The 13,489-nt window shown below is 45.8% G+C and overlaps 1 protein-coding gene across 1 annotated transcript; it reads right to left on the bottom strand.

Annotated features, from left to right (window-relative positions):
- Window positions 1–252: 252 nt before the first annotated feature.
- On the bottom strand, window positions 253–644 carry LOC127039146 (40S ribosomal protein S28-like). The gene has a single exon (XM_050932388.1). It carries the CDS (start codon window positions 618–620, stop codon window positions 318–320), a length of 303 nt encoding a protein of 100 aa, XP_050788345.1. The 5' UTR covers window positions 621–644; the 3' UTR covers window positions 253–317.
- Between the last annotated feature and the right edge of the window lie 12,845 nt (window positions 645–13,489).

The raw sequence follows: 13,489 nt of genomic DNA, 5'->3' as shown, positions 1-13,489 counted from the left end.
AAAGATCGAAGGCTGAAATTCATGTATTTGTAAAGGGACAGAATAAGGTTTAAATGTGCCACTTACCCAGTTTTCCGGCCCTTTGCACAAGAGTCAGTTTCACCCTACAGTTGTACATTATCTGTACAAACATCGCACTTTTACAAATATTTGTTTGTTGTACACTAACCTCTAGTGGCCCCAGTCAGAACGGGGATAAGGGAGTGTGACGGAGCAGGAAGCGGGGCAAGTTTGACCTGGGAATGTTTTGGGTTTTTTTTGTTACTGGAAAAAATTCCTTTATTTTAGTCTCTGAAACAACATTCCTCTTCACTAAGTCAAGTGGAGTAGGTATGAACTGTCGCCTCTTCATTGCAGCAAATCAGAAATGGCAGTGGCATCGGGCTTGCCATCAAGCTGCAGCATGCAGAGCAGTGTAATCGCCTTGCTTCACGCTCAGATTCCAGCAACGTCAGGACATCCCCCTCACGGACATGCCCCTTTACGTTCCGGATGATGGATCTACTGGTGTCATCCATGAATTCAACACGAACCTGGGTGCGCTGGCCCTGTGAGCCTGTTCGGCCCAGCACATTGGTGACCCGGGCCAGTTTGATGGGCTGCACGCGGCTCGTATCCATGGCGGCTGCTGCGGGTGCGGATAAGAGAGGTTGCAGGAGAGTTACATTGAGGAGGGAGGACTTCCCTTGAAGGAAGCTACCTGAGCTGTAACCTGAGCCAGGAGGGGGTTTGGGAGACGTGACACCTTCTGGTCCGGAGACTGAACAAAGGAGAGGAGGAGCAGGGGGAGGGGGAAGAGAGGTGCTGGAGGAGGTTTGGTTTTCAGTCTTAGTCTGGGTGGTGCAATGCAGGGAACCCCAAGCTGGGGTCTAAGCTCCCTAAACCCCCCAGAAGGACTTGATTGAGGGATTCTGATTATACCTACACACTCTGCTTGGGACTCTGTTCCTGTCATCTAATAAACCTTCTGTTTTACTGGCTGGCTGAGAGTCATGGTGAATCTCAGGAAGAGGGGTGCAGGGCCTTGACTCCCCCACACTCCGTGACAGGGGGTAACTGTGATAGGCAGGGCTGAGCAAATGACTAATGTTTTTGTTTGGTTGCCAAAAAAAAACAACAATTTCAGGTCAAACTGAAAGGACAGATTTTCTTGCCAGGATAAAAACCAGAAAAAAAATAAAAATATTGTTTGATCCTAAACTAAACATTTAGTTTTTGGGGTATTTTTTTATGCTTTCCAGGATGGCCTTTTTTTTTAGTTAAATCTAGTTAAATAGCTAAACAAAATGTTTAGATTCCCCCCTCAGTAACAGTTTATTGACTTGAAACTGCATTTTTCCACAAATAAACTATTGGCCTAAACAAATTTGGCCAGATCTAGCGCTAGGCACTGGATAAACACATAGTAAGAGATAGACTCCATCCCCAAAAGTAAATAGACAGGACAGGACAAAGCTGAAATGGGGGCAAAGGGCTGGTGCCAGTAACTCCTCCCTCACAATGTTTAGCACAGAGGTTAGGGTGCTCAGTTGAGATGTGGAAGACCCTTGGTTCAACCGCCTCTTCTACCTGAAGAGAAGAATTCAGGATCTGCTACCTCTTAGGTGAGCGTTCTAGCCACTGGACTGTGGGATAGTCTGATATGGGTCTCCCTCAACCTGTTTCTTAAATTAAAGTGCAACTACTGAGGCAAGATTGAGGGTGCCCCATCTCACACTAGAGCTCTGGGATTAGGAGGTTCTCTGAAGATGGCAGATCCCTTCTTCTCGTTGAAGGGGCACTTGAACCAGAGACCGCCCACATCCTGTGTCATTACCTTAACCACTGGGCTAAAAATTATGAGGGAGATTGACCTCCTCCTCACACACACATACCAGGCCATTTTGTGTGGCCTCGGGGCATGCCTGCTGGATTGGGCCCCACAGGTGAATGAGGAGGAGGAAGCTCTATCTTCCCCTGCTTTATGGATGGTGTTGGGGCATAGGCGTTTGGAGGCCTAGAGGGAGGCAGCAGGGTGCATGCCCAGTTTCAGAAACAGAGGCCTCTAACGAATGGTAAAAGTAATTCCCCATCAGAACAATTTACCAAGGTTGTGGTGGATTCTCCGTCACTGGTGATTTTTAAAGCCAGCTCAGATGTGTGTCTCAAAGATCTGCTGTAGAAATTATTTGGGGGCAGGTCTCTGGCCTATGCTATACAAGGGGTCAGACTAGATGTTCACATCGGTCTCCTCTGGCCTTGGAATCTATGAACTTTTATTGCAGAATCTTTGGTGCCAAATGAGTTTAGGCCCCAGCTGAATGGGAGCTTTGTGAATACCAGTGGCACCTAAAGCTGGGAGTTAAGTGCCTAAAGTGGCAATCAGATGCCTAAGCCCCTTTGTGAATCAAGCCCAAAGTGACTTGCCAAAGGCCACACAGCTGGTCACTGGTAGAGCGAGGAGTAGAACCAAGTCTTCCTGCCTTCCAGGCCTGGCAAGGCTGATTCCCCACTCTGTCAGACCGAGTGCCAAAGGTGGGGGCCCGTAAGGATTTTAAAAAATTAATACTGGCCACTCCAGGCTTGTATTAAACGCTGAAGGTTACAGCTTTTCTCTGACCTTGGATTAGTAGATGCTGCCACCACCCAAGTGCAAAACCCAGGGGGAAGGATAGTTCAGTGGTTTGAGCACTGGCTTGCTAAACCCAGGGTTGTGAGGTTAATCCTTGAGGGGGCCATTTGGGGATTGGCCCTGCTTTGAGCAGGGGGTTGGACTAGATGATCTCTTGAGGTCCCTTCCAACTCTAATAATCTATGATTCTTTGAGAGCCCAGGAAGGCACACTTGGGAATTCCTCCCTGTGGGGTACCCTCAAGCCCCTTAACCCCTACCCAGGGAAAAGCTGAGAAAGAAAAAAAAAAGGAAATCTGCTGTTGCCACCAGCTAATTAAACAACATATGCACAAATCTCTTAAGACATTAAAATCCAATTCTGTTTTTAAAAAAGGTACATTTTATTAATAAAAAAAGAAAGAAAATACATCTGGGAACTCAAACTATTGCTAGATTTAAAAAAAAACAACAACAACAACTAAAAGGATTAAGCATCAAGAATAGCTTTCTTGAGGTCCAGTTTAAAGATTACAAGCAAAACAAAAGGACCTGGGGTTAGCACAAAGGAATCCACAAGCCATAACAAAATAAAAGGAATAAACCTAATCACATCTTCCTAGACACTTCCTGATCTACTTACATAGCTGGGGTTTTAAATGAGTAGTTTCTAGGTATGATGCTGGTGATTTTTTCATACCTGGCCCAAGCTTCTTACAGCATCACTCTGCCCTGTCCACCTCTCCCTGGAGAAAAACAAAAACAGACAGACGAAAGAGGAGTCTTGTTTCAATTTTAAAAAGTTCTAGCCGTCCCATTGGCTCTTTTGGCCAGATGCCCATTCACTTACTTTTTACATATGAATCACAGTGAGACTTTTTAACCCTTTCCAGGTAGGGCAATTAGAGAACAGCTACGAAGAGGGATTTTATAGCTGCTAGCTGCTGGGTGTTCATAAAAGGGAGCTATCTCTCTTCCTCTTCATTTATCACAAGGCCACTGCCTGATTCACCATAAACCACACTGGCTCTCATGGGCCTGGTCTACACCTAAAATTTAGGGCAGCCTAGTTACATTGCTCAGGGGTGTGAAAAATGCACAGCCCTGAGAGATGTAGTTAAGCCAACCTAAGCCCCAGTGTAGACACTGCTGGGTAATTGGAGGAATTATTCTGTCAATCTATTTACCTGCTCTTGGAGGGGTGGATTAGTTACAGTGACAGAAAAACCCCTTCCATCGCTGTAGCGAGTGTCTACACTGCAATATCCTTGCTGGGCTGCCTTAGCATCTGCAGTACGGACATTGCCTTGGGCTCATATGTTTTTAAATCTCTCTGGATGATTCACATAATATTCTAATGGAATACATACCTCCAATTCATTCTGACAAAAACTGGTGAGTGCACATCTCATAGACACATACAAATCCACAGTGGCGCCCTGTTTGCTGTTTCCAAGTCTGCAAATTAAACCTGATCCAAAGCTCATCCAAATCAATGGGAGCCTTTGCACTGACTGCAAGGGGTATTGGCTCAAACACAGAGTGGGAAAATATCACCATTATATCATTCGCAAATGTGAATGTTCAGATTTTCGCAAAAGGAGCGTAGTGGCTAATGGATGGAAAGGGATTGATCTGTATCCAACACCATCCTTTAGAACAAGTCATTCTCTAACATCATCAGACGGTGACGAAATGTAATAAAATTCTGTATTGCTAGGGCTTGCAATTAGTTATTTATACAGTTCCATTAGTGTGCATAGTGCTTGACATATAAAGATTCATCCTCTTGCAATCGGACGCCTGGTCTAAACACAGTGTTTGTACTGACTTGACCATTTTAATTAGGGGTGTGATTATTTTTTTTGACCAAAGAAATAAACCTGTACAATTGCTCTGATGGACAGTTATAAAGGAGCTATATAGAGGTATAGCTTACTCCCCAAAATTTACAGGAATAAGCTATACTGATATAAGTACCTTTTATGTCACAGAATTTTAGAAGATTAGAATTGGAAGAGCCCTCAGGAGGTCATCTAGTCTAACCCCCTGCCCAAAGCAGGCCCAGCACCAACTGTTACAGATAATTGTATCCACACAAAGGTGATTGTACTGATCTAACTACATCCATTTCAAACCCATGGATAAAGCCCTACAAAAACTATGGGTAGACAAGACCTATCAGATTCTACCACCCTGACTCATGCTGAGTAGCACATAATGATACAAGAATTCCCACAGAGATCTGTGGATGAAATTCATTCCTGAGCAGACAGCCAGCGCAAGGGCAGTGTAGCAGGTAAGTGGGACTTAAATGGGGATGACTTTCACCCAATAAGAGTAAGATTAGGGGTTTGATGTTCCCAGTGCCCCACTGAAGGACATTGTGGGACACTCAGCCCTTAAAGGCAAAGTCCCTAATACCACAGGGAGAAATGGACCCCTAAATAACTCTGTGAAGTTAGTTCTTTGGCTAATAAAATAATGAACTAGTCTGAATTTTCACCCTCCCTCGCCACCCCCCCCAAAAAACCCTCCACAAACTGAACCCAAACATTACCGTGGCATGGGAATGTGTAATTAAACTTCCTGCAAGCTCCTGGTTCTGTCCAGCATGACAGCAATGCCGATGTACTTAGACAAAGGCAGTTCTCATCACAACATCACAACTTCCTGGACTCTTGATGTCCTGGTAAATATTTAGAAGACAAACACAATTAGTATTTATTCTTGATTCTCTAACAACAGAGGCTTACGTATCAAGGGTTCTAGTCTACTTAGCATGGCTTTGATAACCATAGACAAGGAATGGCCTTATTTACCATTTCAATACTCTTCTGATAGGTCCTTAAGGGTTGCTTCCAGGTCACCCAGCCTGCTGGTTGCTTAACATTCATTGGATCAGTGTCCCAGCTTCATATTTAGGAAGAACCATTAAACAAGAAGAAATAAATGACCAGTCCTTGCCAAAAGCGGCCTATTTACTGGGTTGTGAGAGGCCCTCTTGGTTAACCAATGGATCCGGAGCCACAAAGGTTGAGAACCGCTGCATATGGACATTCATATTTACCATGGGAGACCCAGGTTTAAATCTCTACTCAAAATCAGACACATCAAAGATTTTAAAGCAGTCTCCTACCTCCCAGATGTGTGCCCTAACCACTGGGCTCTGGGATGTTCTGGGACCCCATCCTTTCCCACACAAAAGCTGGTTAGGCATGCTCTAAGCACACCTACCAGATCTGGTCCTGCAGACTAGATAAGTAGAGGACCCTATGCCTCATTTAAGGGTTTAGGTGTGAGCAAGGGCTCCGAGCAGCTCAGAAGCATCAGGTCTTACAGGCACTTCCAGTGGTGGGAACTTAGATATCTCCAGGATTAGGCAGTGGCTGAGTCAGGGGGTTGAGAACCTCAGTGTAGGATGACCATATTTCCCTCAATTGAAAACGGGATGCTGGATAAGAGATGGTCAGTGCTCAGAGGAGTTTACTTACAGTAAGCAAAAAAGATACTACAATTTCAGATATTTTATAGTGTCATATACTTTACTCACAATTCAGTAGTTACTGACCTTGTCTCGCTGCTGCTCTTCAGGGTGTGAAGCTGCGCAGTGTTGGCACGAACCACCTGGCGCCACCGCTCACCCCCAGAAGGTTCGTCTGCACTGCCCTAGGGACGCTGTGCCCCACAGTTTGAAAACCTCTGTCTTATGAAGTCATCACTTAATTGATCCAAATCCTTTTGTTGACTGTATCCTGGATGGTCTGAATAGTAAAAGCAGTTTGATCACAAATAGAGAGGTCTATTCTGAATGGTCTGTTCTGAATAGCATCCCAGTCATTAGCTGGCAAGAGCAAACAGGGCAAATGCCCAGTTTTGCCAAAAAAGTTGTGACGTCTGGGACAGGGCTGTTAAAGGGGACTGTCCCGGCCAAAACTGGACAGGAGATACCTCAGTGGCTCCTGAATGTCATACTTGGATGTCTAAAGTGGCAATTAGGTGTCTAAGTCCATTTGTGGCCCTAGCCGGAAGTGACTCGGTCGAAGTACAAGTCTGTGGCAGAGCAGGGAAATGAACCCAGCCAGCCAGGGTAACCGGGTAACCCTTTAACTATTGACTGTCCTTGTAGGTTCCAAAATTCTTTCTGGTTGAACCCAAAGTAGAAGCTGCCTTAGAGAAAACAAACCTCCACCCTTTTGCAAAGTCACTCATCACAAAATGCAACCCGGATGGCTCCAAATATTGGTCATAGCTTCGATTAGGGAAGGCAGTAGCTTGTATAGAATTTAACCAGGACGCTTTGTCACAGGAAGCTCTAGTATTTAAATATACAGAGGCCAGGGGTCTCAATCAATGCAAAGTCACTTCAATTTACTACTGTTGCAGGGTTGATACTCGCAGGAGCAGCTGGCCTGGGGGAGGGAGGCCAACATAAATATTGAGCCTGACGTGTGGTGTCATATCTGTGAATCACTCTGGATTTGCATGTCAGAACAATCTAACGTGAGGAGAACAATCTTCAGGGAACATTGGATTCCAAATGGAATGGTGTAGATGGATGTCTAAGGCAACTCAGCCTAATGTACAACACACTGCTACACATGTGATCTTGCAACATGCGATGTCTACCTGTTGAACCCTTGCGGACTGACTTGATGGGCTTATTAACAGTCTAGTACCATGCGGACCCCATATAGCTTTACTGGGGCATATAGAATCCAGGGCTTCTTACCTACCATCCCTCCCTGCTATCCTTTAGATAAGATGAAAAGTCAGAAGGACATAGATTCTGATCCTGGCTCTGATGCTACTTGCCTTTGGACCTTGAGAAAGTCACTTCATCTATCTGGGCTTCAGTTTCCTTATCTGTAGACATGGTAACATATGAATGAAACCAGAAAAATGTGGATGATGCTTAACCTCCTTTGCAATGTGCTCTGAGATCTCTAGATAATAAGGTTTATAGCAGTGCTATCAGAATCTACCATCTTGGGTGTATTTCATACCTACAAAGCTCGCATTTGTACACATATGTGGCAGGGGCTATGAGGCTTTGTTGGTCCCCCGCTGGAGGCACCAATGCCTTGACCTCCACGCTTAAGGAAAATTCTGGGTTTGGGCTGCCAAGCCAGAATTTGCCCTCCAGAGATGTAGAAGGGCCGGGAGATGACACAGACCAATCGGGGACCGGCAGGTGAGTTAAGAAGGTTTGCTGGCTTCTTCTGCAGGGAGTGCTAGGAGAGACTGGGACAGCAGAGAAGCTCCCCAGAACTAGACCAGGGCTCCATGGTCAGGGCAAGTGCTGCAATCAATCTCTTGCCTTTTTCATTTGTTTGTTTAAAGGCCCGGACAGCCAGATTCTGAGTCAGTTATTATTTAACTGTTTAAAGACTGAACGCTCAGTTTACGACATGGGCTGGCCTGCCCTGCAGTGGCTGCGACACCATGTCAACTGAAGCAGGGGCACCTGCAAAGCCACGCAAAGGGGTGCAGTGGAACGGCTTACCACATAACAAGGAGCAATTGCACATGCAAACGCTAATTGGTGCATACATTTCACATATCTTGACAGTGTTGCCCTCGTTTAATCAATATGGTTGCCTCAGTACCTGCAGCATTCCCTGTCTATACTGGAAGAAATAGCTAGGGAATGCAGCAAGTACTAGGTAATGTTATTTAATTAAGGCACTTGGCAATTCTTTTTTTTTTTTAAGGCTAATCCCCATATGTGGGAAATTGGAACTCGTACCTAGAGCCTCTTTTCACAGCAAAGGTCTCTCTGCGCGATAAGGGGCAGTTATCAGTAAGAATCCTCTGGAATTCACACTTTTGGATACGTGTGAGGAGATGTTTCCCACTCTATTTCCTCTCACTTTTCTCTCTGGACAGAGTTGGAGATAAGGAGGGATTATCTCTACCTGCTGGCTGTCTAGATATGGGACAGAGTATCAGATGCAGCTATAATCTCAGATAGATTTTTTTTTTTTGCCCCTTCACTCTTGTTAGCCAGCAGATTTCCTCTTGGTGTCCGTGGATTATGCTGCTGACATGACCGTCTGTGTTCAAAACTCAGAAGCACATGGAGAAGGTTCGTAGGAAAGGACCCTTCTCCTGGAGGGAACTTTCATGAAGTTTGCAAGTTCTCTGGTTTTTTGGAGCGATTAACGAGATGGCTATAGGATGCAGCCTGGTGGGAAGTGTCTTTTTCCATCCCTGGTTTGTTACTGCTCCTAACCGTAGAACTTGGCATGTTGGCTCAAACTGCAGAGCTGTATCCGCTCTGGCAGTGCATAGTTCAATCTTGGCTGAGATGCTGGTTTTCCTGCTAAATTATAGATTCTGGCGATTACAAACTGGGCCTGCAACTGCATATGTGTTAACACAGCAAAGCTGGATAATTACAAGTGCAATGATGTACACTAGCAAAACTTGGGCCATATTGTCATTTACACTAAGGGCTATTTACACCATTGTGGGTGATGAAAAGGGGCCTTAACGTGTGCATGAACTGACACTCACTTTAAGGCCCCGTTACATAGCCAGAATGATGTAAAGGGGCCTTGGTGTAAGTGACAATCTGGACCCTTATCTGTGCAATGTCATGCACATCAGCAGGGCTGCATACATGACATGGCCATTGACGTAAGTGGGTGGCTGACCTGGGTTCTGGGGCTGGAAAGCGGACATCTCAGGTTAGAACTGATCAAAACTTGGAATGTCTGTTCTGTGGGAAATTGAGTTATTTCGGAAAAGCCTTCTTCCCAAATCAGAACAAAACCTAGATTAGGTGGCGAATGCAAAGAATAGAGCCAATCTAAGATATATCTTCAAAGAAAACAAAAAGACCAATACTGAGTCTAAATAGAGCAGCACAGCTGAATCTGCTAGTCTAAGTAGCAGGAACGTGACAGATTCAAGGGAGCTCTCACTGAGCTATCAAGCAAGAACAAGGTCTTCTTTTTTTCTTTTAAGATGTATCTTGGGTTGGCTTTAATCTTTGCATTCACCACCTAATCTAGGTTTTGTTCTGGCTTTGATAGCTCAAGGAGCTCTCCCTTGAATCAGTCAGGTTCCTGTGCTTAGACAGGCAGACTCAGCTGCTCTGTTCCCTGTAGACTCGGTATTGGACTTGTCTTGCAGTAAAAGTGCCTGAGTTTAAATGTTCATTTACATGCAAACTAACAGGGCACAAAAAAAAAAGCAGCAGCAGCAGCACAGGATAAATTAACTTGTCTAGAGCCATCTAGCTGTTAAAACATTTCAGGAAAAATGGGAAATCAGCTGTTCATGCCTCAGGCCAGTAAGACACATGCTAAGCCTACTATGTGAATGGAACCACTCATATTAGTAAGCATGATGGGCGCCATCTTGGCAGATGCACTGGGGACTGAACCAAGGCCCTCCAGAGCTAAAATCCTGAGTTAAGCTAGCTAATGAAGCAAGGCTGGGGGGTGTATGCTGTGACAACTCACTCCTCTGCAAAGCTGCACAGATTTGGACCTGTAACACATCCTCACCAGTGGGTGACATAAGGATTACAGTACTACTCCCCTCTGATCTCATTTTTCTCACCTATGACAGCCTGCCAGGTGACATTCATCCCTGAGCGGGAGGTCTGTGCACCACATATGGCCTGTTTGGAAGGGGAATTAAGTGGTGTATCAGCCTCGGGCCAGGCCTATCTGCACAGGGGGAAGTTTCACCTGCATAGAAATGCTGCTGCTAAACTAGAAGGTCCCCATCCTTTGCAAACCCGGTGTCACACAAACACAGGCATGCTGGGGTGTGATTTCCCTGCACAATCAAAGCCATGAGAGTCTGGGTAGGTGGGGAAGGAAGCTCTTATTCCTACCCAGACATCTTCATTAATAGCAAAAGGTACAAAGAAAAGTAGATCAAAGGGAATTGCCGGGTTTTTTTTGGCATACAAACGCTCCTTTTCATGCTGTGCTGGTGTCAAAGTCCCTTTATGGAGATTGCATCAGTGCTTCTGTTTCAAGTGTTGACTGAACTATGGAATAGATTTTCAATGTGGTTCTTCTTGGGGATTTCATCTTCTTAATGCTCATAAAATTATAATATGGAGCTATACCTATCTCATAGAACTGGAAGGGACCTTGAAAGGTCATTGAGTCCAGTCCCCTGCCTTCACAACAGGACCAAATACTGTCCCTGATGGAATCAGGATTGAGTATCGTATGGATGGCCAACTCCTCAATCTTTGATGTCTCCAAATAAAATCTAAGATCATGAGAATTGTCATCACTGACCTCAGTATGCAGATGACTGTGTCACTCTTGCACACAGAGAGGCCGACCTGCAAAGCACCCTAAATCTTTTTGCAGATGCCTATCACAGCCTGGGTCTCTCTCTCTCTCTTTCCCTCTCTCTCTCTCAACATCTGGAAAACCAGCCTTCACCTACACAAACTCCTCTTCATACTCCACAAATCACCATCAGCGGAGAACCCCTGGAAACATGGACCATTTTCCATACCTTAACAGCCACCTCTCCCAAGCAGCACTGGCACAGAAATTGAATACAGGATCCGCTGTGCCAGCACATTTTTTGGGAAGACGACTCAAATGAGTCTTCAATGATAGGGATCTACAAACAGTATCAAGATCTTGGTTTACAAGGCAGTTGTCATCCCCACTCTTCTCAATGGGGGTGAGATGTGGGTAACCTACAGCTGACATCTCAAGGGACTGGAGCGGTTCCAGCAGCGCTTCCTCAGGATGATCTGCTGGGAAGACCGACACACTAACATCAGCGTTCTCTCTGCAGCCAACATCAGCACTATAGAAGCACCGGTCATGAAATACCAACTCTGCTGGGCTAGCCACTGTGGCCTGACACTCACCTCCTGCAGCAAGTGCTCTTCTCTCAGTTAAGTCAGGGCAGAAGGGCTCACGGAAGGCAGTGGAAGCATTTCAAAGACGTACTGAAAGTACATCTTAAAAAGGGATGCATTAACCCAACAAATTGGGAGGACTCGGCGTAGAACAGAACATGGCGGTGTCACACCATACACCAAGTCACAGTTCACTTTTAGGAGAACGGACGTGCTCATTGGACAGATACTCGACAAAGGAGGAAAGAAAGGACACAACAGTCCAGCCAACAACTGTGTCTCCTCCAAGATTACACCTGTCACTTCTGTGGGAAAATCTACAGGGCGCAAATTGGGCTCCTCAGCCACTTAAAAACTCACCCTTGGCATAAATCATCCTCACATCGAGGGATAGCTGAAGAAGACAAAGAAAGGTAAGGATTTAAGGATGGGGAAACAGAGGCACAGAAAAGTGACTTTCCTGTGGAGCCTCACTTGGCTGCTCATGAGCCTAGGGACTGCCGGGACCTGGCGGCCTCTCCCTGAGAGCCATGGTAAGCACTGCCAGGACCCCGCACCACCAACCCCCTGCCCCAGCCTGGAGACCTCTCCTGCACCCCAAACCCCTCATCCCCAGCCCCATCCCAGAGCCCATCCCCACAGCCGGACTCCACATCCACTCCTGCACCTCAAACCTCTCGGCCTCTTGGCTGAGTCACTTGAAAAGATGCAAATTCTCCAGAATCCAGCTGTACTCTGTGTGTCTGTCTCTCTCTCTGTCTGTCTGTGTGTGACAAGCATGTTCTTGCTTCCCAGATCTCATGAATCTCACTGGACATCAAAGAACTGTGAAAAATATTGAAGACCGCCACTGTGTCCTCTCCTCATTCCTCTCACTGCTTTTGTACTCCAAATATTTACTTTCTAGGACTTTGGTTCAATCCAGACCAGACTTCCAGTCATGGAGCCAAACATCTCCAGATTTACCAACCTAAACTGATTATTCTCATTTATATTACATTAGCAGCTGAACTCCAATCAGAATCCCCCTGGGCTAGGCACTGTCCATACACATTCTGAGAGAGTCTGCCCCAGAGGGCTTACAATTTAGCTAGGAAAGACAGAGGCTTACCCTCCTTTTCCAGGTGGTAAACTGAGGCATGGGCAATTCAGCAATTCACCTAGGGTCACACTTAGAGTCTGCACCAAACCTGGAAATTGAACCCAGATCTCGGGTCCAATGTCTTAACTATAAGGCCAGCCTTCTGTAGCAGCCCAATTCTCAAACCACTGAGCTATCCCTCCCCCTTTGAGCAGGGGGTTGGACTAGATGACCTCCTGAGGTCCCTTCCAACCCTGATATTCTATGATTCTGTAACTCTGAAGATGGCAAGGAGGCTTGGGCTTTGTACCCTAAGCGCTTAAAATACATTATTTTGCTGCTTGGACTGTTTGCTTTCTGACTTAGCAATGCTTCCTTGGAACTTTTCATCCATTACATTTAATTCAGCTGATGATGAATTTTTGAGGAATGGCAGGGGAAGAGGAGGGCAGTAAGGGGAGAAATTCAAGGCTTTGATCTGAGAGTCCTTTCGACCCATAGAGCAGCCTTGTCAACACAAGTAGGTGAAGGATAATACTGGCTAGTTTATCTCTTGTGGGTAAACTCCCAGGAAGTCAAGCAAGGAGTGTCTGACTTTAAGCAAGTTTAGGCGTCTGTTTGGGGAAAGGATAGAGAGGTGGATGGGAGGGTGCATGACAGTTTGTTTTAGGATCCAGCACATACCACATCCCCTTTCTCTCTGGGTCAAATTCCCCAGCGCAGAGGGGAAGAGCTCCGGAATATAGAGAGGGGAATTAAAGGAGAGCAATGGTGGAACAGAGCTAAAGGAAGGAACGTGTTAGATCCCTGTTGCGGAGTCCTTCTGCATGCAGCACTCCCAGAACAAGCAACAGCCGCACAGAAAGCACAATGGCAGCAGAATCTGGCTCTGTGGAGAAGAATTTAAAAGAGGCTACCTCCAGGGAAGTGACCAGCAAAGGTTCCTTGCTGCAGGCATCCTCTGT

This window comes from Gopherus flavomarginatus, chromosome 22, assembly GCF_025201925.1.
Source record: "Gopherus flavomarginatus isolate rGopFla2 chromosome 22, rGopFla2.mat.asm, whole genome shotgun sequence".
Lineage (NCBI taxonomy): Eukaryota > Metazoa > Chordata > Testudines > Testudinidae > Gopherus > Gopherus flavomarginatus.
Note: the sequence above shows the minus strand (reverse complement) of the source record. Positions and strands in the feature narration are given on the sequence as shown.